Raw genomic sequence first — 23,708 nt, 5'->3', positions numbered from 1 at the left:
CTTCTAATATCATTTCATACTTTTATAGAAAACAGAATAGGGTTTAATATCACTGGTGTATGTTGTGAAATTTGTTATGCAGCAGCAGTACATTACAATGCATAATAAAACCATTGATATTGTAAATTACAGTAAAGTGTATATGTAATTTTTAAAAAGTGGTGCAAAAAGAGAACAAAGCAAGTAGTGTTTTGGTGTTCGAGAGTTCAATCAGAAATCTGATGGCAGAGGGAAAGAAGTTATTCTTGAATCATTGAGTGTGTGCTTTCAGGCTCATTTACCTCCACCCTGATAGTAACCCTGACAGTGAGAAGAGGGCATGTCCTGGGTGATGGGAATCCTTAATGACAGATGCCACCATTTTGAAGCGTCACTCCTTGAAGATGTCCTGGATGCTGAATAGACTAGAGCCCAAGATGGAGCTGACTGAGTTCACAACTTTCTGCAGCTTATCCTGTGCAGTGACCCCCCCCCCAACCCCTCCCTATTATACTAGATGACGATGCAGCCAGTAAGAATGCTCTCCACGGTACCTCTAGAAATATGTGAGTATCTTTGGTGACATACCAGATATCCTCAAACTCCTAATGAAGTATATCTGCAGTTGTGTCTTCTTTGTAACCACATCGATATGTTGGATGTGGGATAGATCCTCCAAGATGTTGACACCAAGGAACTTGAAACTGCTCACCCTTTCCACTACTGGTCCCTTGATGAGGACTGGTGTGTATTCCCTCATCTTAACCTTCCTGAAGTCCACAATCAATTCTTTGGTCTTACTGACGTTGACTGCAAGTTGGTTGCTGCGATACCACTCAACTAGCTGATCTACCTTGTTCCTGCACACCTTCTCATCACCATCTGAATTTCTGCCGACAATGGTTGTATCATCAGCAAGTTTATAAAATAGCACTTGAGCTATGCGTAGCCACACAGTCGTGGGCGTAGAGAGAGTTGTGCAGTGGGCTAAGCATACATCCCTGAGGTGCGCCAGCGTTGATTATCAGCGAGGTGGAGATGTAATTTCCGATCCACAGAGACTGGTCTTCCGGTGAGAAAGTCAAGGATCCAGTTGTAGAGGGAGGTACAGAGGCCTAGGCTTTGGAGCTTTTTGATCAGAACTGTAGGAATGATTGAGTGAAATGCTGAGCTGTAGTCAACAAACAGCAAGCTGACATACGTATTAATATTGTCCAGGTGATTCAAGGCCACATGAAGAGCCAATGAGATGGTATCCACTGTAGACTACTTGTGGCATTAGGCAAATTGCAGTGGGTCCAGGTTCTTAACCGTTAGGAGTCTTCACCATCACCTCCGACCTTCCCCTCTCTGAGGCGGAAAGTTTTGTCCTCAGTAAGGGGGACCTTTGTCCCCCTGTGCCCACACCTCAATGAGTTTCGCGCCCACAACGCGCTGAGCTCTTCCACCGCCTCCTTTGGCAGGGACTCCATACCACACCAATAACCCCTTTTTCTATCTTCAAACCTCCTCCTCTTCCTTGGCACCCCACTTTGATCTTTTGCCTACTCTGGAACTTTACATTGCCAATGCTGAAGGGACATCAACCTCTTGTCTTCACCATTCCTCTCCAATTCCAATCTCACTTCTTCCGAATGCTCTGCTCTCCACTCCTGCACTAATCCTATCCTCATCATCAAACCCACAGAGGAGTGGGCAACTACAGTAGTCTAGCGGATTGACTTCTACCTTACTGAGGCCCAGTGGCAACTGTCAGGCACCTCCTCTTACTCATCTCTTGAGCAGGATCCCACTAATGAGCACCAGGCTATTGTCTCCCACACCATCACTGACCTTATCAGCTCTGGGGATCTCCCATCCACTGCCACCAACCTCATAGTTCCTGCACCCCGCACCTCGCATTTCTTCCTCCTACCCAAGATCCACAAACCTGCCTGTCCAGGTAGACCCCTTGTTTCTGCTTGTTCCTGCCCCATTGAACTCGTATTTGCATTCCTCAACTTCAGTCCCTTCCTATCTACATCTGTGACACCTCACACATTCACCTTGTGTTTCCTCCCCTCGCCTTCTAACTCCGACTCCTCGTCTTTTTCTTCCTGATGAAGGGTCTGGCCCAAAACGTCGACTGTATTCTTTTCCGTAGGTGCTGGCTGGCCTGCTGAGTTTCTTCAGTATTTTGTGTGTGTTGCTTGGGTCCAGGTCCTTGCTTAGGCAGGAGTTGATTCTAGCCAACAACCAACTTCATCTCTGTAGATGTTAGTGCTACTGGACAATAGGCGTTAAGGCAGCTCACCCTGCTCTTCTTGGGCACTGGTATGATTACTGCCCTATCGAAGCAGGTGGGTACTTCTGACTAGTATTGAGAAATTGAAAATATCTGAACACACCTGCCAGTTGGTTAGCATGGGTTTTCAGAGCTTTGCTGGGTACACCATCGGGGGTGTGTCACCTTGAGAGTGATCACCCTCTTGAAAGATGAAATCTCTTTCAAGAGAGTGAGCGTTGCACTGTCCATAATCTCTGAAAGAAAAAAGCTCTGTACAATTCAACCATTACTTCCTCAGTTTTGTGTTCTAGTCTTGATACATAAGCAATATTCTAACATTAGCTTATAATGATACACATTCAAATCCAATCTGAACAGCCTCCTGGTTACCCTACCCATCCCCATCCACCTTTGTATTTTGCCTGTGACTCAAGTGTTTCCATTTTCCATTGTACCTTCTCCATACTTTGAACTTAAGAGTTCGCTATAAACCCAGGAAAACACCGGTGAAATATATGGTGAAAGAGAAATGAGCAATCATTTTCTGGCAAGCAGAGGGCATTCTTTTATCTTTCTACCTCCCGAACACTTAATTGAACTGTGTCCAGTACTGTATGTTGAGATTTTACCTAATCACTTCTCAATTCCTATCTGAAATGATTATTTGTAGGTTTTCCGATTGGCTCAAAAGCAGTGGGTGTATGCTTCTAACAAATGTAGTCTCTGCAGATTTTATAAGGTGTTACAAGCTTACTGTAGGTTTGAGATTGGTAAGTGAATTTTAAACAACTACAGATGAAAAACCTATAATGATGGAAGTGCTCGGCAAGCCGGATGGATTCTGTTTCAGTTAACGTTTCAGACCCAAAGCTATTTTCAGCACTTCCTGTTCTTACTTAAGTTACTGGTCAGATTGTATTTATGTGAATAAGCTATTTCAACCAGATATGTTAGATAAAAAAGGATCTAGTGCTTTCCCAGATTATATGATGCTTATAAGCTCTTCTCAAGCTTCCAACCAGGTACTGGTATCAATTTTAATCGGTGCCATCTTCATCAATGAAGATGCCTGAACATGTCTAGTATTTGTACCCCTGTTGTCTGTCCCTCCTGATTGGTTAGTCTTCATCCAATCAGGATTCTGCTGTCCCACCTTGTTTCCAATCGAATCCCAGTTCTAACTTAGAGTGAGACCTTCGTCTTTGTGAACGCAGAGCAGCGTATGTCGGCCAGGCAGGATGGTCGGTGGAAACCCTCATTAAGGAGCACAGGAGGTGTGTCTGTTTTGTTTACCTGGAGAATTTGGTGGTGGCAGAATATTACATTCACAATGGCCCTAGGATTGACTTTGGCAGCACAAAACTACTGTGCTGTACCTGATGAAGGAAACCATTTAAATAAAACTAGAGGAAAAGAACTTTAACAAAGACGATGGTCTCGCTCAAAGTTAGAACTGAAATTCAATAGAAAACGAGATGGAATAGCAAAAACCTGATTGGATGATGACTAATCAATCAGGAGGGACGAACGATGATTATAAATACCATCGGACGAGATGTGCGGAGGCATCTTTCCTGATGAAGATGGTGGACTTTGTCTTCGAAGTGTAAGTTAAAATCGATGCCTGTAACCGACTGGAAGCCTGAGAAGAGTTTATATATGATACATTGGATATTATCATGCATCAGGTTAACCTTCTAGAAGGGATTCCATAATGTGTTCGGGATTTTTTTTTCCAATGAAATAGTTGGTTAGTTAGAGTTTTATTGTCATTGTTGAGGACAACGAGATTACAGTGGGGCTTCCCTTCTTCCACCATCGATGCTCCCCTCACCTACATCTTTTGCATTTCATGCATGTCTGCCCTCACCCCATCATCTCGCCAGCCCACCAGGGATAGGGTTCCTCTTTTCCTCACCTACTACCTCATCAGCCACAACGTCCAGCACATAATTCTCTGTGACTTTTGCCACCTCCAATAGGAACCCACCACCGTTCATCTTTCCCCCTCCTCGCCCCCCACTTTCTGCTTTCTTGAGGGATTGCTCCCTTTCCGACTCCCTTGTCCACTCCTTCCTCCCTACTGATCTCCCTCCTGGTATTTATCCTTGCAAGCAGAACCAGAGCTACACCTACCCTCACTACTGTTCAGGGCCCTAAACAGTGCTCCCAGGTGAGGTGAAACTTCACCTGTTAGCCTGTTGGGGGTCATCTGCTCTATCCCGTCCTCCCAGTGTGTCCTCCTGTACATCAGTTATACCAGACATAGATTTGCTGAGCACATAAGCTCCATTCACCAGAAAAAGCGGGATCCCCCGGTGCACACCGATTTAAGTTCTACTTCACATTCCCATTTGACATGTCAGTCCATGCCCTCCTCTATTGCTACAATTAGGCCATACTCAGGTTGGAGGAGCAACACTTTATTTCATTTGGGTAGTCTCCGACCTGATGGCATGAACATTGATTTTTCATACTTCCTGTAATGCCCACCTCTCTCCTTCACCATTCTCCTTACCCATTTCCCTCCCTCACCTTATCTCCTTACCATCCCATCACCTCCCTCTAGTGGTCCTCCCCCCTCCCTTTCTTCCATGGCCTTCTGTCTTCTCCTATCAGGTTCCCCTTCTCCAGCCCTTTATTTCTTTCACCAATCAACTTCCCAACTCTTCACATAACCCCTCCCCTTCCCGGTTTCACTTATCACCTACTACTTCATATTTCTTCTTCTCCTTCCCCCCACCTTCTTAATCTGTCCTCATATTTTTCCTCCAGTCCTGAGGAAGGGTCTCAGCCTGAAACGTCGACCATTTACTCTTCCATAGACGCTGGTTGTCCTGCTGAGTTCCTCCAGCATTTTCTGCCTGTCAACACGTACGTGATTTGACCACAGCATCTGCAGTGTTTTTCTTTGTGTTTTCTGCCTGTCGTTTGGTTTTCCAACACTTTCAGATTTTCTGTTGTTTGCCACTGCAGTGCTGCTCCATTCAGTGCAATTCAGTTACTGAAAACATAATGACTACATTTAACATAACGGGTGAGATATTTAGAATGCCATTTAAGTTACAACTGAATTAAAAACTAACAACTCTAAGTTTAAAAGAAACAGTGGCTGCTCCATTAAAGTGTTGCACATGCCTGCGTTATAAAATATGATTAAATACAGCATCGAATTAAAGCTGAAATTCATAAAGAAAATACAAAGAGATCTGAAATCAAAGGAAGATAATTAAACCCAGATATTACAAATGCCATATATTGCACTCAGAGTTTGTCCATAGTGCCGATGGACTATGGGTGGGGTAAGTGGGGGCCTTTGTTCAGTTGCATGACAGCCCTGGGGAAAAAGGTGTTTTTTCAGTCTGGATGTCTGTGCAGAGATGTATCTGTATCTCCTGGCAGAAGGTAGGAGATTGAACAGGTGGTTACTGGAGTAGGATGAGTCCACCACGATATTGCAAGCCTGGCGTAGACAGTGTGAGTTGTAGATGGTTTCTTGTGAAGTCTTGGTCACTCATTGAAGTGCTTTCGGTCCACTTTATTTCAGCTATTGTACCATACTGTCATAAAATAGGTCAATATGCTCTCAATAGCACCTCAGTAAAGGTTTATCAGTAGATTTTGGAGCAGATTTGCTCTTTTTTAACTCCCTAGATATAGGTGCCACTGAGCCTTCCCTTCTGTCAAGGAGGTTTATTGGTCCAAGTGAGGTCCTCAGATGTTCACCCTCAAGAACTTAAAGCTGGAGACCCTTTCCACTGCTTCACTGTTTATGAGTAGTGGAGCCTGTTCATACCTTCTTTGATGCCTGAAGTTGATAATCATTTCTTTGGTATTTGTAGTGTGATCGGCAAATTTGATGATGAAGTTGATGGCACAGGCAGGAGCACAGTCATAGTGTAAAGGAGTGGGCTCAGTACATATCCCTGCGGTGCACTGGTGTTGATGTGTACTTGACTAGCCTGACTGTTGGTGTGATTGGCAAGAAAGTCCAGAATCCAGTTGCAAATTGATGTATTGAGTCCCAGATTGTGTAGTTTTAATGGACGCTTTGGTGGTGAGTGTGGTTTTGAAGGCAGAACTATAGTTGATAAAAAGCATTCTTGTGTCGGTGTCCTTATATTTTAGGTGTTCCAGTACAATGTGGTGAGCAATGGAGATGGCATCCTCAGTTGATCTGTTTGCCTTGGCCCAGAGTAGCAGGGATGGTGTTCTTAATGTGGGACGTAACTGTTCTCTCCAGGCACTGGGCAGTTATGGGAGCGAGTGCGACTGATCTGTAGTCTTTAAGGCATTTTACTGCAGACTGCTTTGGGATTGGTATGATGGTTGCTGTTTTGAATCATACAGGGACCACAACAAGGAACAGAGAGAGATCTTTAGTAAAAACCTCAGCGAGGACCTGTCCAGGTACGCCATCTGGTCCAACTGCTCTGCTTGTGTTGATATTGTGGAGAGTACGTCCCACCTCGTGTGCTCAGTGTCAGCACTGTGCCCTTCTCAGGTGTCGAGGCATTCATCACTGATTCGACGTTGTCCCTATCAAACCAAGCTAAGAAGTTGCCAAGCTCACATTACTGTTTGCAGGGATAGGACATCTTTCCTTCAGGCAGTGATGGATCTGATGCCTTCCCATATGTGTTATTAGGGTCGGTGGCGTTATTGAAGTGTGTTGTTGGCAGTTTTAAGTTTGGACCTGGCTTCCTTGTATGCTGCAGCTTAAGTGGATCAGTAAGCAGCATCTCAAGTCCTGAGCAACTTTTGGAATTTGTCATTCATTCATGGCATCTGACTCAGGAATACACAAATGTTTTTATTACTGGTGATTTTGTCTACACCAGGGGTTTCCAGCCTTCCTTAAGCCATGGACTAATATCATTAAGCAAGGGGTCTGTGGAGCCCAGGTTGGGAATCCCGGGTGTGTTTGATGTAGTGCATGACCTCTGATTCAGTTCCTAAATCATGCGCTGCTTGACATGCAAGCAGGTTCCAGTGTGTGCACTTGAAACAGTCCTGAAGCCGTGAGACAGGCCATGCTGTCACTGACTTGGTAATTGCTTTTGTGTTCCTTATCTGGGGTTAGAAATAAAGACAGGTGGTTGGACAATTCCAGGTGAGGGCACGAATAAGCACTGTATGCCCCCACAAAATTGGTGTAATTCTAGTACATTGTATTGTTGCCTCTTGTGGGCCATTTTACATTCCAGCAAAATTTAGGGAATGCTTTCTTAAGGTGGCTTGATTGGAATCACTGGCTATGATGAAGGCACCCTCAGAGTGGGCAGACAGTTACTTATTAATAATATCTAATTTGGTGTTGGCTTGGGGTGGAATATGGACCACTGTGATGTAAAGAACTGTGAATTCTCTTGCTGGATGGAAAAACCTGCACTTTAGCATGAGATGTTCCAGTTTGGGACAGCAGTGACTATCATTGATGACAGAGTTCATGCATCAGCCGCTGCCTGATTCTTACAAGGATCTTGCATCCTGTTGGCCTGTTAGGCAGTGTGGCCTGCTAGCTCAATAGCTGCGTCGGGCACATTATAATCCATCCAGATTACGGTCAAGATCTTTACACAGTGGTCAGGTAAATTCCTTTGCATGGTAAGTCTCAATCTGAATTTCATCTGTTTTGTTAGCAACCAATGGGATGTTTGCAAGGAAGGTGCTTGGAAATGGGGGCTTGAAGTTGCAGCTTTTAGCCTAGCACAGATCCTGGCTCACTTAACACACTTCTGCTTCCTCTGGTTGCACTGTCTGCCATCATCTCCCAACTGGGGCTGCTGTCCAGGCTTGCCCCGGTGTAACATCATGTGTTCCGTGAGAGTGAGCTGAGAGCTCTTATTACACATGATATTCTGAAGTTCCTTTCGGCTATATAATAGAACATTTGTCTGATGTGGTGAACTTGAAGCCATTGTGACTCTGTGCCGCCATCTTGTAGCAGTGTCAAAGTAGATTAACTATCTTTGCCTTACAAGAAAGGTGAATCTGACTGAGATGGTAATTCTTTTGAAAAGAGAGTAAAAGAGCCTTTCATATAAGTTAGGTACGCCTTGGCTACTTACATCATCCAAAGGAGAATATTCTAGAATTTATTTTCCCTCCTTTTTAACAAGTTTCTGTCTAGAAATCATTTGGTTTGAGGTAGGTATTTAATATTCACTGTTTTCTGCTGGATGAAACAGACTAGATGGACCAATCGTCTTTCTCTATCTTGTATCTGCATCTTCAGTTATATTGTGTTTGCAACTTCAATTACATTGGTTTGACATGTACACGCCATTAGAAATATTTTAGCATCCATATTCTAAACAGTTAAGGGAGGAAGTTTTAGTGATGTGAACAACAAGGAAGGTATACTGTTAAAATAAATTGCTTGGTTCATGTTTTACAGCAATGGCTTTTGTTTGCAAAGACTAAATACTGATGCAACAATATTTATGTACAATTAGCCTTTCTGTTTTTAACATTATCATTTGTTAGTTTCCATTTAGATCACTGTGGTGCACTTCCATGGTTCCTGCAAAAAACTAGTTTTAAAGGCAGAACATTTATGACACATGCTACAAAAGCAATATATCGCTGGCTGCTGTCCGATTACGTCAAAGTCAGGTGAGAGAAAGTATCTATTTTTTTCCTGCTAAGTCAGTTGTGCTGCCCTCAAACATTCCTTTTAATAAAAAGGAACTTTTGTCCTGATGCAAGGTCACAGCCTGAAACATCCACATGTCTCCTGACCTGCTGAGTTCTCTCAGCATTTTATTACTCATGATGCCAGTATTTGCTGAATTTTGTATCTCTCTCATTTCCAATTTTCAGTTGATGTCTAATTGTCTTATGTGCTCTGAAATTTGAATTGATCTGCACAACCAGCACTGTGATTTGATTTTATTTCGTGATAGAGCATGGAGTAAGCCATTCTGGCTCGTCAAGTAATGCCAACAAATGTGATTAATCCTCACCTAAATATCAGGAGAATTTACAGCGACTGATTAACTTGCCAGTAGGTCTGTGGGAGGCAACTGCAGGGGACAGAGAAAGCCCATGCATTCCACGGGGGGACATAAAGACCTTACAGAAGAGCCCCAAATTGACCTCTGAACCCTGGAACACTCCGGGCTGTAATAGAGTCGGGCTAACCACTATGCTGTTGTGGCGCCCCTACCGTGGATTTGGATGTTATGTAATGCAGCCACTTTTAGGCCTCAGGATTCATTAATGTTTCACTTCAAATATTCATAGGAAATTTACATTCAGGATGAGGCCATTTTGCCTGCGTGCATAAATAACTACCCATGGTCCTGCATGTTTAAGTACTTTTTAAATGTGGTGAGGTTTTATGCTTATCACTCCTCCACCCTCTGGGTGAGAAAACTTTTCTTCAACTCTCCTTTAATGCTTTGATTTATGTGAGTTCTTGATATCACAGTGCACATGTTTATGATTAACATATGTTTTTTTTGTCATTAAGTAATATCTCTGCAGATGATATGCTTTACACAGAATCAGATCTAGAAGAAAGCATGGATAAGATTGAAACAATCAACTTTCACGAAGTGAAGGATGTGGCAGGTATCAAATTTTGGTGTTACCATGCAGGCCATGTCCTTGGAGCAGCCATGTTCATGATTGAAATAGCTGGGGTGAAGGTACGTAACAATATACGTATACTCAAGTGATAAATTACAGAAATATTCTAAAGCAATGGTTCCCAAATTGTTTTAGGTAACCACCCTCTTGGTTCCCAGACCACATCCCCAGTGCCACCCTCTCCCTTTCAGACTTTACTTAAAAACTGTGATGAATTTTGATTTACCATGCACAGTGAAAGAAAATAGGAACAAATTCAAAGAATTGACAGATAATTGTAAAAAAAAATTCAAATCTACTTAAAGCTACAAATAAAATTATCTCTATAGTTAATTATAGTAAAAATAAATACATCAAATCTCCTAGAGCGTACATTAGTAGAAACATAGAACATAGAAATATAGAAAACAAACAGCACAATACAGGCCCTTCGGCCCACAAAGCTGTGCCAAACATGTCCCTACCTTAGAACTACCTAGGCTCTACCCATAACCGTCTATTTTTCTAAGCTCCATGTAGCCATCCAGGAGTCTCTTAAAAGACCCTATCGTTTCTGCCTCCACCACTGCTGTCGGCAGCCCTTTCCACACACTCACCACTCTCTGCAATTTAAAAAAAATAACAACTTATCCCTGACATCTCCTCTGTACCTACTTCCAAACACCTTAAAGCTATGTCTTTTCATTCTACCCACTTCAGCCCTGGGGAAACGCTTCTGACTATCCACATGATCAATGCCTCTCATTATCTTGTACACCTCTATCAGGTCACCCTCTGTTGCTCCAGGGAGAAAAGGCCATGTTCACTCAGCCTATTCTAATAAGGAATGCTCCCCAATCCAGGCAACATCCTTGTAAATCTCCTCTGCACCCTTTCTATGGTTTCCACATCCTTCCTGTAGTGAGGCGACCAGAATTAAGCACAGTACTCCAAGTGGGGTCTGACCAGGGTCCTATATAGCTGCAACATTTCCTCTCGGCTCTTAAACTCAATCCCACAATTGGTGAAGGCTAATACACCGTATGCCTTCTTCACCATAGAGTCAACCTGCACAGCAGCTTTGAGTGCCCTATGGACTCAAACCTCAAGATCCCTCTGATCCTCCATACTGCCAAGAGTCTAACCATTAATACTATACTCTGCCATCATATTTGACCTACCAAAATGAACAGTCTCACACTTATCTGGGTTGAACTCCATCTGCCACTTCTCAGCACAGATTTGCATCCTATCAGTGTCCTGCTGTAACCTCTTACAGCCCTCCACACTATCCACAACACCTCCAATCTTTGTGTCATCAGCAAACTTACTAACCCACCCCTCCACTTCCTCATCCAGTTCATTTATAAAAATTATAGAGTAAGGGTCCCAGAACAGATCCCTGAGGCACACCACTGGTCGCTGACCTCCATGCAAAAATGACCCGTCTACAACCACTCTTTGTCTTCTGTGGACAAGCCAGTTCTGGATCCACAAAGCAATGTCCGCTTGGATCTCATGCCTCTTTACTTTCTCAGTAAGCCTTGCATGGGGTACCTTATCAAATGCCTTGCTGAAATCCATATAAACTACATCTACTGCTCTTCCTTCATCAATGTGTTTAGTCACATCCTCAAAAAATTCAATCAGACTGATTAAGCACAACCTGCCCTTGACAAAGTCATGCTGACTATTCCTAACCATATTTACCTCTCAAAATGTTCATAAATCCTGCCTCTCAGGATCTTTTCCATCAACTTACCAACCACTGAGGGAAGGCTCATTGGTAACTAGTAGAGTGGATAGGGGAGAGCCAGTGGATGTGGTATATTTAGATTTTCAAAAGGCTTTTGACAAGGTCCCACACAGGAGATTAGTGTGCGAACTTAAAGCATACGGTATTGGGGGTATGATATTGATGTGGATAAAGAATTGGTTGGCAGACAGGAAGCAAAGAGTGGGAGTAAACGGGACCTTTTCAGAATGGCAGGCAGTGACTAGAGGGGTACCGCAAGGCTCAGTGCTGGGACCCCAGTTGTTTACAATATATATTAATGATTTAGAGGAGGGAAGTAAATGCAGCATCTCCAAGTTTACGGATAACACGAGCTGGGCAGCTGTGTTAGCTGTGAGGAGGATGCAAAGAGGATTGCAGGGTGACTTGGATAGGTTAGGTGAGTGGGCAAATTCATGGCAGATGCAATTTAATGTGGATAAATGTGAGGTTATCCACTTTGGTGGCAAGAACAGGAAAAGAGATTATTATCTGAATGGTGGCCGATTAGGAAAAGGGGAAGTGCAACGAGACCTGGGTGTCATTGTGCACTAGTCATTGAAAGTGGGCATGCAGGTACAGCAGGTGGTGAAAAAAGCGAATGGTATGTTGGCATTCATAGCAAGAGGATTTGAGTACAGGAGCAGGGAGGCTCTACTGCAGTTGTACAAGGCCTTAGTGAGACCACACCTGGAGTATTGTGTGCAGTTTTGGTCCCCTAATCTGGGGAAAGACATTCTTGCCATAGAGGGAGTACAAAGAAGGTTCACCAGATTGATTCCTGGGATGGCAGGACTTTCATATGAAGAAAGACTGGATCGACTAGGCTTATACTCACTGGAATTTATAAGATTGAGGGGGGATCTTATTGAAACGTTAAAAATTCTAAAGGGATTGGACAGGCTAGATGCAGGAAGATTGTTTCTGATGTTGGGGAAGTTCAGAACGAGGGGTCACAGTTTAAGGATAAAGGGGAAGCCTTTTAGGACCAAGATGAGGAGAAACTTCTTCATACAGAGAGTGGTGAATCTGTGGAATTCTCTGCCACAGGAAACAGTTGAGGCCGGTTCACTGGGTATATTTAAGAGGAAGTTAGATATGGCCTTGTGGCTAAAGGGATCAGGGGGTATAGAGAGAAAACAGGTACAGGGTTCTGAGTTGGATGATCAGCCATGATCATACTGAATGGTGGTGCAGGCTTGAAGGGCTGAATGGCCTACTCCCACACCTATTTTCTATGTTTATATGTCTATAATTCGAAGTATAAATCACACATATCAGTATAGCAATGGAATAAAAGGAATTACAGAGGAGCTAGGAGGGGGGTACTGGCAGGCGTGATGGCAGAACAGAGGTGGCTGAAATTCTGGGAATAGTTCAGAAGGCGCAAGTGGGAATAAAGGGGGCCTTTTCTGGTTGGCTGCCAGTGACTAGTAGTGTTCCTTGGGGGTCAGTATTGGAACTGCTTCTTTTCACATTGTGTGTCAATGATTTAGATCGTGCTATTGATGGCTTTGAGGCAAAGTTTGTGGATGATACGAAGACAGGTGGAGCAGTAGGAAATGATGAGGAAGCAATGTGATTGCAGCAGGACTTAGAGACAAAGTGGAAGAATGGGCCAAAAAGTGGCAGATGGAATACAGTGTTGGGAAATGTATGACAATGTATTTTGGTACAAGGAATGATAGTGCAGACTATTACCTAAAGACACCTATTAATGAGAGAGTTCAGAGGAGAATGGTCAGACTGGTTCAAACTTACAGGAAAGCGACGGTGACTCAAATAGCCACACACTACAATGGTTTGAGAACAGCATCTCTAGAAGCACAAAACATTGAACCTTGAAGTGGACGGGCTTCTGCTGCAGAAGACCACGTACATTCACTGAGCCGCCACTCTATTAAATCTCACATTGAAAGATTTTCAAACAAAAACACCACATAAGTATTTGGAGAGAACAGCATCAAAATAACAGCAACACCTCCAACCTTTGTATCATCAGCAAACTTACTAACTCATCCATCCACTTCCTTACCCAGGTCATTTATAAAAATCACAAAATGTAGGGGTCCCAGAACAGATCCCTGAGGCATTCCACTGGTCACCGACCTCCATGCAGAATATGACCTGTCTACAACCACTCTTTGCCTTCTGTGGACAAGCCAGTTCTGGATCCAACTATTTACTACTTCATTGCTTTCTCATCTTTCAGTGATTTGGATTAGCTTGGTGCAGTGATAATCAGCTTCTCACCATCAGGCTGATTGTCAATTACAAGTCTCAGATCCCCTTGCTCAGTAATTTGCACTCTTGTTTCATTGCTTTGAAAGAGGTTGGGCAACTGAACTGAACTTGCACTCCACTAAAAGTGATGTTGGAAAGGCAATAAGGAGCATGTTGACCTTCTTCCACACTGCAAGGTAGCGTTCAGAGATTTCTTTCTTGATGTAATTTTTTGACTCTTAGCTTCAGCTGAAAGTCATTTTGTGAGGAGACCAGTTCTTCCTCAATCCTTTCTGCTAGTTTCTCAATACGAGTGTTCAAGAATGGAATTATTACCCAATCTGGAATTTAAATCGAGAGAAGATCCTGGATTTTCTCTGACATTTCTATGCAGCATACCCAGGAGGGCACAGTATACTTGAAGATCATCATCTGGTATTCTTTCTTTAGGGTTAACTTGCACAGAAATGTGTAGATGACTGATTTAATTTGATAAGATTCACATCATTTTAATGTCAAAAGTAAAATTTACTATCAGAGTACATATTGTTACGTACCCCGTAATTGGGTCACTTACCAGCAAAGATAGAGAGGTCCGTTGAAGTCTGATGGTACTATGTTTAACAGTATTTATTGATAAAAATGCACAAAAATAATATCAAAGCAAACATGCAGATAATATAGGTCGTCAATACTAAATCTAAAAGCGCGGGTATAATAATAATAATAATCAATAAGAAATAGCTCTATCGTTGTCTAGGGGATAATGTATTGTCCGATGGAAATATAAAAGTAAAAGTTCATTCAAGCTGCAGCTTTTTGGTTGGAGAGAAAGACGGAGGTTTAACTTGCCCATTCCTTTTACGATGTCAGTCCTTCGAGAGTCATTGGGGGCTGATTTTCCCTTTGTGGTTAGCTAAAGCCGCGCTTCCGTGGTAAAGGCCCACCAATTCCGAGGCAAATGGAAAAGGACGCACGTGGGCTTTTCCACCGGCTTTCGCTATTACGCTGTTACAGGAGTTCTAGCATTTCTTCTGGTGCGTCTGAAGGGGCTGTTCCCCAGACCCTCTTTTATCCTGACTCACAGGGTCTCAGATGTCAATCAGGTTGGGATGATGCAATCCCTCCACCAACCCTCCCTCGGTTCATTGCCTGGGGGCTTCGATGAATCGTACAGTATTCAATACACAATTCTGTCTCCAAGAGACAATGGTTCTGCCTTTCGGAGGCCAGGACACATTCCAAACTCATTGTGGATTCTGCATGTCTTTCTCTCATTTCCTGGGTCTCCTGACCTGACTTAATAGTGATCTTGCGATTCTCAAAAAGGAGGCCACGGACGTAACAATATATATCACAGAGATTCCTTATACTGCTGGCATACTTAACAAATCCATAGAACAGTTACTGTAAACAGGATCACTGAACAACAAACTGTGCAAATGCAATTATAAACAAATAGCAATAAATAACAAAAGCATGGAATAACAAGATAAAGAGTCCTTAAAGTGAGACCATCAGTTGTGGGAACACCAGAAATAGAATGAGTGTCATTACCCCCCTTTGTTCAAGAGCCTGATGGTTGAGGGGTAGTAACTGTTCTTGAACCTGGTGGTGCGAACCTGAGGCAGTTGTACGTTCTACCAGATGGCAGCAGCAAGAAAAGAGCATGGCCTGCGTGATGAGGATCTTTGATGATGGATGCTGCTTTTCTACGGCAACATTTGATGTAGATCTGCTCGATAATTGGGAGGGCTTTACCCCCGGGGCACCTTGGGTGGCAACCTTGCTGCTTCTTTTGTATTTGTCTGATTTTTTACGAGGATGAGTTGCTAGCTTGATGCTGAACCCAGTATGGATGCAAGGAGCTGGCCAGATTCCGTTACTCAAAAACCACTACACCACTGGCAGGCAAAATAAGTAATGTCATGCCTAACATTCTCTCATTGATTACTGAATGCAGCATTTGAGTCTTCAAAGAATTTTATCACAGTTTCAAAAATCACATAAAAACATCTCTGGCAGTTTCCATTTGAGAGCCATATGACTTATGTTTGCAACAACAATGATTCAGACTGTTCGTTATTCACAAAACAAAGCTTTTGAAATAGTCAAGAATTGAGAGCAGGGAACTTGATTTAATTTACCACTATGATAACAGTATTTAATGGTTTGTGCAAATGATCACATAGGGTTTTTTGTGACGAGATGTTTTCTGTGAATTACACAGTGATTGGTAAATAAGATAAGTACAGCTTTTTCAAGAAGGCAATAACCCCATGGTGGCATCTTGTCTTTTTCCATCTGTTGCGCAAGCAAGAATGTTGATGAGCGAAATGTCCTCTTTGAAAAATTGCTCAACAACACCAACTATTGATTCCCCTTCATATCCATTTCCAGTCCCTTTGGAAATAATAGTTCTGAACCATGCTTTCATCTTGTATGAAGTGAACGTGAAGGGATACAGGGAGAAGGCAGGAGATTGGGGCTGAGAGGAAAATTGGATCGTCTGCCATAATGACAATGGGCCAAACAGCCTAATTCTGTTCCTATATGTTATGGTCTTATGGAGCATAACTAAGAAACAAAGATTCATGTCTGTCAAAGTTGACCCATCCAACTACTGTAGAGCAAATTCTATTGTCCTAAGTATGTTGCACAATCTCGGGCATTTCAACTATTCATCTTTGTACAGAGTTAGGGCTGAGTGGAATCACTTTAATTATTTGGTCTGGTGACAGTGAAAACCGTACTTAGAACCTTCTTTACTGCTAGCTATTTTGTTGGGAATTGCTGGCAAACATGTTTTGAAATGTTTTTCATTTCTCAAAGTTTCCACAAAGTGATGAAAATAAGCCAAGTTCTTGTTTGCTTTATCAGTGTATATTTTCTTCAAATGTTCAAGGAGTTTTCAAATGCTGCCAAGACCATTCAAAAGGGCAAATTCTGAACTTTTCACCATTGAACACCATACCCTAACACACAGTGTGATTATTATAGGAATCATACTAGTTAACACTATACTACTGTAGTGAATGGCAATAATGGGCGAGACAAGACTGATTTTCAGTTCAGATTTCTCATGATATGCCAAATTCAGATGTATCACATTGCATTTCAACAACTCTAACACACTTTGAGCAAATTCTAAGAGATGAGGTGATTCTGTTATCATTGTAATCAATTATGAGGCACTGAGCATAGAATGCTTATAAATAAGTAATTTGCTTCCTAAATTAAGCCTGTAACCCCCCCACTGCCCCCTTCATCTTTATCGTCTTCTTAGAAACTCTCACCGCCCCCAGGTCACCCACTCTGGGAACTGCTAATATTAAAATGCATTGTGCAAAACTGAACTCAATTACTGTATATCAATGTCAATGTCTTTATTTTAGAACTTTCCATGGGGCACTGGAGTTTTCAGTGTATGTTGGAGTCCATCTATTGTTAATTTTTTAAGTGTTTTTAGCAAATAATACTCAGAAGGAATTTTTCTCATTCTCAATTACTTTTGACTTTGTGATCTTTATGTTTATCTTGGTTGTTCTTCTGCAGATTTTGTATACTGGAGATTTTTCCAGACAAGAGGACAGGCATTTAATGGCAGCTGAAATTCCCAGTGTCAGACCTGATATACTTATTATAGTAAGTTACTTTATGTCATTCAAGAAATTGTAATTATGTCACCAGCATTGAAATGTGTGTACTTGTATGAGAGATATTATGGCAAATGATTACTCCAAATTTTTAAATCAAACTATGAAAATGAAATATAAAATCAGTAAGCACTTTATCAGATTTTAGATTCAGATACACATTGAAACATGGAGTGAAATGCCTTGTTTGCATCAACAACCAACATACCCAAGGATGTGCTGGGAGCCATATCCACATGATGTCACATAATCTGGTGCCATCATAGCTTGGCAAAACGAGATGGAACACAAAACAGAACATACCAAGCCATGGAACATAGCAGAACATGGCAAAACAAGCCCCATTCCTCCCTCTCACCCACTGTGCATACTCAGAGTCTTCTAGTCCCAGGACAGGCCGTCTTTGGCCTTTAGCCTCCAGCAGACTTCTGGATTTGCAGGGAGGCTCCAGCCATCAGGTCTTGACTTTCAAGACTTTTGATTGATCTTCATGCTTTGATCTTTGGTATCGACCTAAGACTTGCCAATGATAAGACCTGGAACACTGGACCTCAGACTCTGATGTCACTGACTCACACACCTAGGGGTCCCTGATAGATGCCAGAGCTCAGTTCCATTTTTCCCAGAATTTCTGGTGATTGAGTTGTGTGTAGATTTGTTAAGAGAAAGAAAGTACTTGATGCATGGAAAACCTTTTTGTTTATATAAATTATGGTATCCAGTTGTCTCAGGTCCTGCTAAATAACCAGCACCATCAGGTTTTACCTCTGAAGTTCCATAAAACCACAGGATTTCGTAAAATCACACGTGGTTGCCAATTCTTGCATTACAAAAGATGATTGGACTATTAATTATGACCCTGAATATCTGTAGTAAGTTTATTGTTAAAAAAACAGCCAGTTCACTATATGGTGATGCTCAGGGCAAGTTCCAGCGATTTGAAACTGTTGGCATCTCTCTTTAGCATGTCATTAATGGGAATGTTTGGCTCATTAAGTCACAATTAAATGATTCCCAAGATCATCCTTGCACTACAAAGATGTCCAATGGCTGTAGTGAATGAAGTGAAGTGTTTATGGGCCTTAGTGAGCCTCCACCTGAGGTTGTGCACAAAGTCTTGGTCTCCATTTTTAAGGACGGATAACCTTGCATTTGAGGCAGTGTAGGGTGGGTTCACCACATTAATTTCTGAATTGACTAAAGAGATGTTGAACAGTTTGGACTGGTTGCACACTGAAGTTTAAAGGAATGAGAGGTGATCTTATTAAAGCAGGATCCACAGGGTGGGTGGTGAGAGATTTTTTCCCATGGTAGATATGTCTAGAATGAAAAGCATAGTTTCAGAATAAGAATGACGTCCCCCCCCCCCCAACCCAATCACCACCACCATTTAAGACAAATGTGGAGGACTTTCTTCCTCCAGGGTCATGACTCTTTTGAATTCTTTACTCTGGAGAGATGTGAGGATGGCATCATTGTATATATTGAATGTGAAGACTGACAGACATTTGAACTGCAAAGGAATCAAAAAGTAGGGAGGGAACAGGAAAAAAATGATAAGGAGGACTGAATCAGCTCTTACTGTCTTTTGGTGTGAGCAGAATCATCTGCAGCTTAATGTGAAAAAGACTAAGGAGTTGGTGGTGGACCTGAGGAGGGCTAAGGCACTGGTGACCCCTGTTTCCATCCAAGTGGTCAGTGTGAACATGGTGGAGGATTACAAATAACTGGGGATACGAATTGACAATAAACTGGACTTTTCAAAGAACACTGAGGCTGTCTACAAGAAGGGTCAGAGCCATCTCTATTTCCTAGGAGACAGGTCCTTTTACATCTGCCGGACAATGCTGAGGATGTTCTACGAGGCTGTGGTGGCCAGTGCTATCATGTTTGCTGTTGTGTGCTGGGGCAGCAGGCTGAGGGTAGCAGACACCAACAGAATCAACAAACTCATTCGTAAGGCCAGTGATGTTGTGGGGGTGGAACTGGACTCTCTGACGGTGGTGTCTGAAAAGAGGATGCTGTCCAAGTTGCATGCCATCTTGGACAATGACTCCCATCCACTCCATAATGTACTGTTTAGGCACATGAATACATTCAGCCAGAGACTCATTCCACCGAGATGTAACACTGAGCGTCATAGGAAGTCATTCCTACCTGTGGCCATCAAACTTTACAACTCCTCCCTCGGAGTGTCAGACACCCTGAGCCAATAGGCTGGTCCTGGACTTATTTCCACTTGGCATGATTAACTTATTATTTATTACTTAATTATGGTTTTATATTGCTATATTTTTTTCACTATTCACTATGGTTGGTGTGGCTGTAACGAAACCCAATTTCCCTCAGGATCAATAAAGTATGTCTGTCTGTCTGCTTGAGAGGACATTTAGCTTGCTCAGGCTTCTTACTGTTTTTATCTTTAGAAGTAGAGGTCAAAAGTCTCAACATTAATGGTCAGCTTCCCCCCAAATTCTACCTCTATGGGCAATTTACAACAGCTAATTAACTTAACAAGGATAATAGGTCTTTGAAATTCTTTACCCAGGAGAGACGTGGGGAATTACTTGTTGAATGATACGGGGTTTGTGATAGAAAGTAGCTCTGAGGGAAATAATTGAACATGACAACATAGGCCAAAGAGCTTCCTGCTTATTCAGTCCCTTGTACTTCATGTTCATTATATTTTCAATGCTGGTATTTCCAACTTTATACAGGAATCCACTTATGGTACACACATTCATGAGAAACGTGAGGAGCGTGAAGCTCGATTCTGTAACACCGTACATGATATTGTGAACCGTGGAGGACGCTGCCTCATCCCTGTCTTTGCTCTAGGCCGTGCCCAAGAGCTGCTACTGATATTAGGTGGGTGTAATAGCAAATTTGTAATTTATGCCTCTATTCTTATTTTTGTTAATAAATTCATATAAAAAGCAGATGAAAACATTTAAAGGGAGCTATAATCATACCATTTTATCAATAATCTAAATTGCAAAGATTGGAGTAATTTTCAGCTCTCCTGTTTGAGCAAAAGATGCTTAATTCTACATTAGAAACATACAAAATAGGTGCAGGAGTAGGCCATTTGGCCCTTCGAGCCTGCACCACCATTCAGTATGATCACGGTTGATCATCCAACTCAGAACCCTGTACCTACTTTCTCTCCATACCCCCTGATCCCTTTAGCCACAAGGGCCATATCTAACTCCCTCTTAAATATAGCCAATGAACCAGCCTCAACTGTTTCCTGTGGCAGAGAATTCCACAGATTCACCACTCTCGGTGTGAAGAAGTTTTTCCTCATCTCGGTCCTAAAAGGCTTCCCCTTTATCCTTAAACTGTGACCCCTCATTCTGGACTTCCCCAACATCAGAAACAATCTTCCTGCATCTAGCCTGTCCAATCCCTTTAGAATTTTATACGTTTCAATAAGATCCCCCCTCAATCTTATAAATTCCAGTAAGTATAAGCCTAGTCAATCCAGTCTTTCTTCATATGAAAGTCCTGCCATCTCAGGAATCAATCTGGTGAACCTTCTTTGTACTCCCTCTATGGCAAGAATGTCTTTCCTCAGATTAGGGGACTAAAACTGCACACAATACTCCAGGTGTGGTCTCACCAAGGCCTTGTACAACTGCAGTAGAGCCTCCCTGCTCCTGTACTCAAATCCTCTTGCTATGAATGCCAACATACCATTTGCCTTTTTCACCACCTGCTGTACCTGCATTCCCACTTTCAATGACTGGTGTACAATGACACCCAGGTCTTGTTGCACTTACATAAGAACATAAGAGATAGGAGCAGGAGTAGGCCAATTCAACAAGATCATGGCTGATCCAATCTTAACTTTAGTTTTCACCGAATCCCACAAGGCAACAGGGCACCATGCTGCCCATTTTATTTTATTATTCATCCCACCCAAACCCATGTGATCACCTGGGGGAAAAAAAACGATATACCAATTGAGGAGAAAAAATCTGGAAAATTCCTCTCCGAGCCATCCAGACTATCGAAAACTGGTCCAGGAGATCACATGGCTGATCTAAACCTAGCCTCATGTCCACTTACCTGCTCGCTCACCGTATCCCCTAATGCCATTTTTATCCAGGAAAATGTCTATCTCCGTTTTGAATTTATTGAGTGTAGTAGCTTCCACAGCTCTCTGGGGCAGTAAATTCCACAGCCCCACTAGCCTCCGAGTGAAGAAATTTCTCCTCATCTCAGTCCTGGAACGGCATCCCCTCATTTTAAGATTATGCCCCCTAGTCCTAGTTTCACCCATCATTGGGAACATTCTCCCCACATCCACCCGATCAAGCCCCTTCACAATCTTATATGTTTGAATAAGATCGCCTCTCATTCTTCGGAGCTCCAATGAGTAGAGTCCCAATCTACTCAACCTCTCATCATGCATCAACCCACCCATCCCCGGAGTTAAATTAGTGAACCTTCTCTGCACTGCCTCGTGAGCCAGTATGTCCTTTCTTAAATATGGACAAATACTTCCCCTTTTCCTAATCGGCCACCATTCAGATAATAATCTCTTTTCCTGTTCTTGCCACCAAAGTGGATAACCTCACATTTATCCATATTAAATTGCATCTGCCATGAATTTGCCCACTCACCTAACCTATGCAACTCACTCTACATCCTCTTAGCATCCTCCTCACAGCTAACACAGCCCCACCCAGCTTCGAATCATCCGCAAACTTGGAGATGTTGCATTTAATTCCCTCATCTAAATCATTAATATATACTGTAAACAACTGGGGTCCCAGCACTGAGCCTTGCGGTACCCCAGTAGTCACTGCTAGTGACCCCACCCCACTAGTAACTGAAGCTGGTCAAAGAAAATCTTTGCTAGCAAAAATATTTTTCAGATATTTGATGGTGTCTCAGCTTGAAGTGTCGACTGTTTATTACCCTCCTTAGATGCTACCAGGCCTGCTGAGTTCCTCCAGTATTTTGTGTGTGTAACTCTGGTCTTCCAGCATCTACAGAATCTCTTGTGTTCAGATATTTACTTTATCGTGAGAATCCTTTGGTTGATCCTTTCTGCCAGTCTATTTCACAAATACTATTTAAATGTTGATCAGGTGTGAAAGGGTATGGATAAGTCAAATAAAGTTGAATATTTCACTTCTTGCTTAATATTGTGATTCAGGGTTAAATACTAGAAGAGCAGCTGTGCTCACTACTTGCTCTTTTGAAGCTCAGTGAAGCTGGAACTGCAGTAAAAACTTAAATCACAGTCAATAGAGCATGCATGATTGACTATGGTTCATCTTTCACTTTCTGCAGCCTTTTGTTGTATAATTGATACTGAATAACTGCTTTTTCAAGTCGAACTGGGATCTTTGACCGCTGTAGTGTTCTTTTTGATTGTGAACTGAACATCGGACCTGATAACCTCTCCAGCATGTAGTCTGGCTGCTTTTCTTAGCATTGCATTACCCACCTTCATTCCTAACATTCCCCAACCACTCTTGAAATGCTTGTTTATGACTTTGTCACCTGATATGATTATTCCACTGCTCCTCTGCCCAGGGTTCATTTGCCACTTAAGTGTCAGCTTATCCTTCCATATTGTTCTCTCACCCTGTTGGTCTGCAGTGGCACTTGGTTTTCCAATGTCATACATCAAAAATTACCAACCAAAGCCTTTCAGGACCTTGCTCCTTCCTATTGTTATAGCCAGCGTGAAATAGAGGAATGGATATGTCTGGCACGTGCCAGGGAAGAGGGTGGAAGCATATATGATAACAATGTTTAAGAGCCATTTAGGAGGGCACATTTTGCTGCCCTAAATGCCGGTGGTGTAACAGACAGTAAAAACAACAAGATAGGCACAAGTACAGACAGGCAATGGAGATACAATGGCAATAAGCCACGTGCAGGTGGATGGGGTTAGTTAAAATTGGTATGGTGGTTGTCGTGGGCTCGAAGGCCTGTTCCTGTGCTGTGATGTGCTGTACTGAATTGAAATATGCAATAAAGATGGAAAACTTACTATTATTTTACTTTTACACAATAGATGAGTATTGGCAGAATCATCCTGAACTACATGACATCCCCATCTACTACGCCTCATCCCTGGCAAAAAAATGTATGGCTGTATATCAAACCTACGTCAATGCCATGAATGAAAAAATTCGAAAACAAATCAGTATTAATAATCCTTTCGTCTTCAAACACATCAGCAACCTGAAGGTAAGAGGATTATTGCTAACTG

General features: G+C 42.4%; 1 protein-coding gene across 1 annotated transcript in view; it reads left to right on the top strand.

Moving 5' to 3' along the window:
- Positions 1-23,708, top strand: part of cpsf3 (cleavage and polyadenylation specific factor 3) — a 60,925-nt gene that overhangs the window by 13,492 nt on the left and 23,725 nt on the right. The window contains exons 4-8 of the mRNA XM_059981913.1: positions 8,735-8,863; positions 9,723-9,900; positions 17,373-17,462; positions 20,191-20,341; positions 23,511-23,686. Of these exons, the coding sequence (XP_059837896.1) occupies positions 8,735-8,863; positions 9,723-9,900; positions 17,373-17,462; positions 20,191-20,341; positions 23,511-23,686 (724 nt within the window). The remainder of the gene's footprint in view (positions 1-8,734; positions 8,864-9,722; positions 9,901-17,372; positions 17,463-20,190; positions 20,342-23,510; positions 23,687-23,708) is intronic.

The sequence above is a fragment of the Hypanus sabinus genome, chromosome 10 (genome assembly GCF_030144855.1).
Source record: "Hypanus sabinus isolate sHypSab1 chromosome 10, sHypSab1.hap1, whole genome shotgun sequence".
NCBI lineage: Eukaryota > Metazoa > Chordata > Chondrichthyes > Myliobatiformes > Dasyatidae > Hypanus > Hypanus sabinus.
This window is presented reverse-complemented; position numbering and strand designations above follow the sequence as displayed.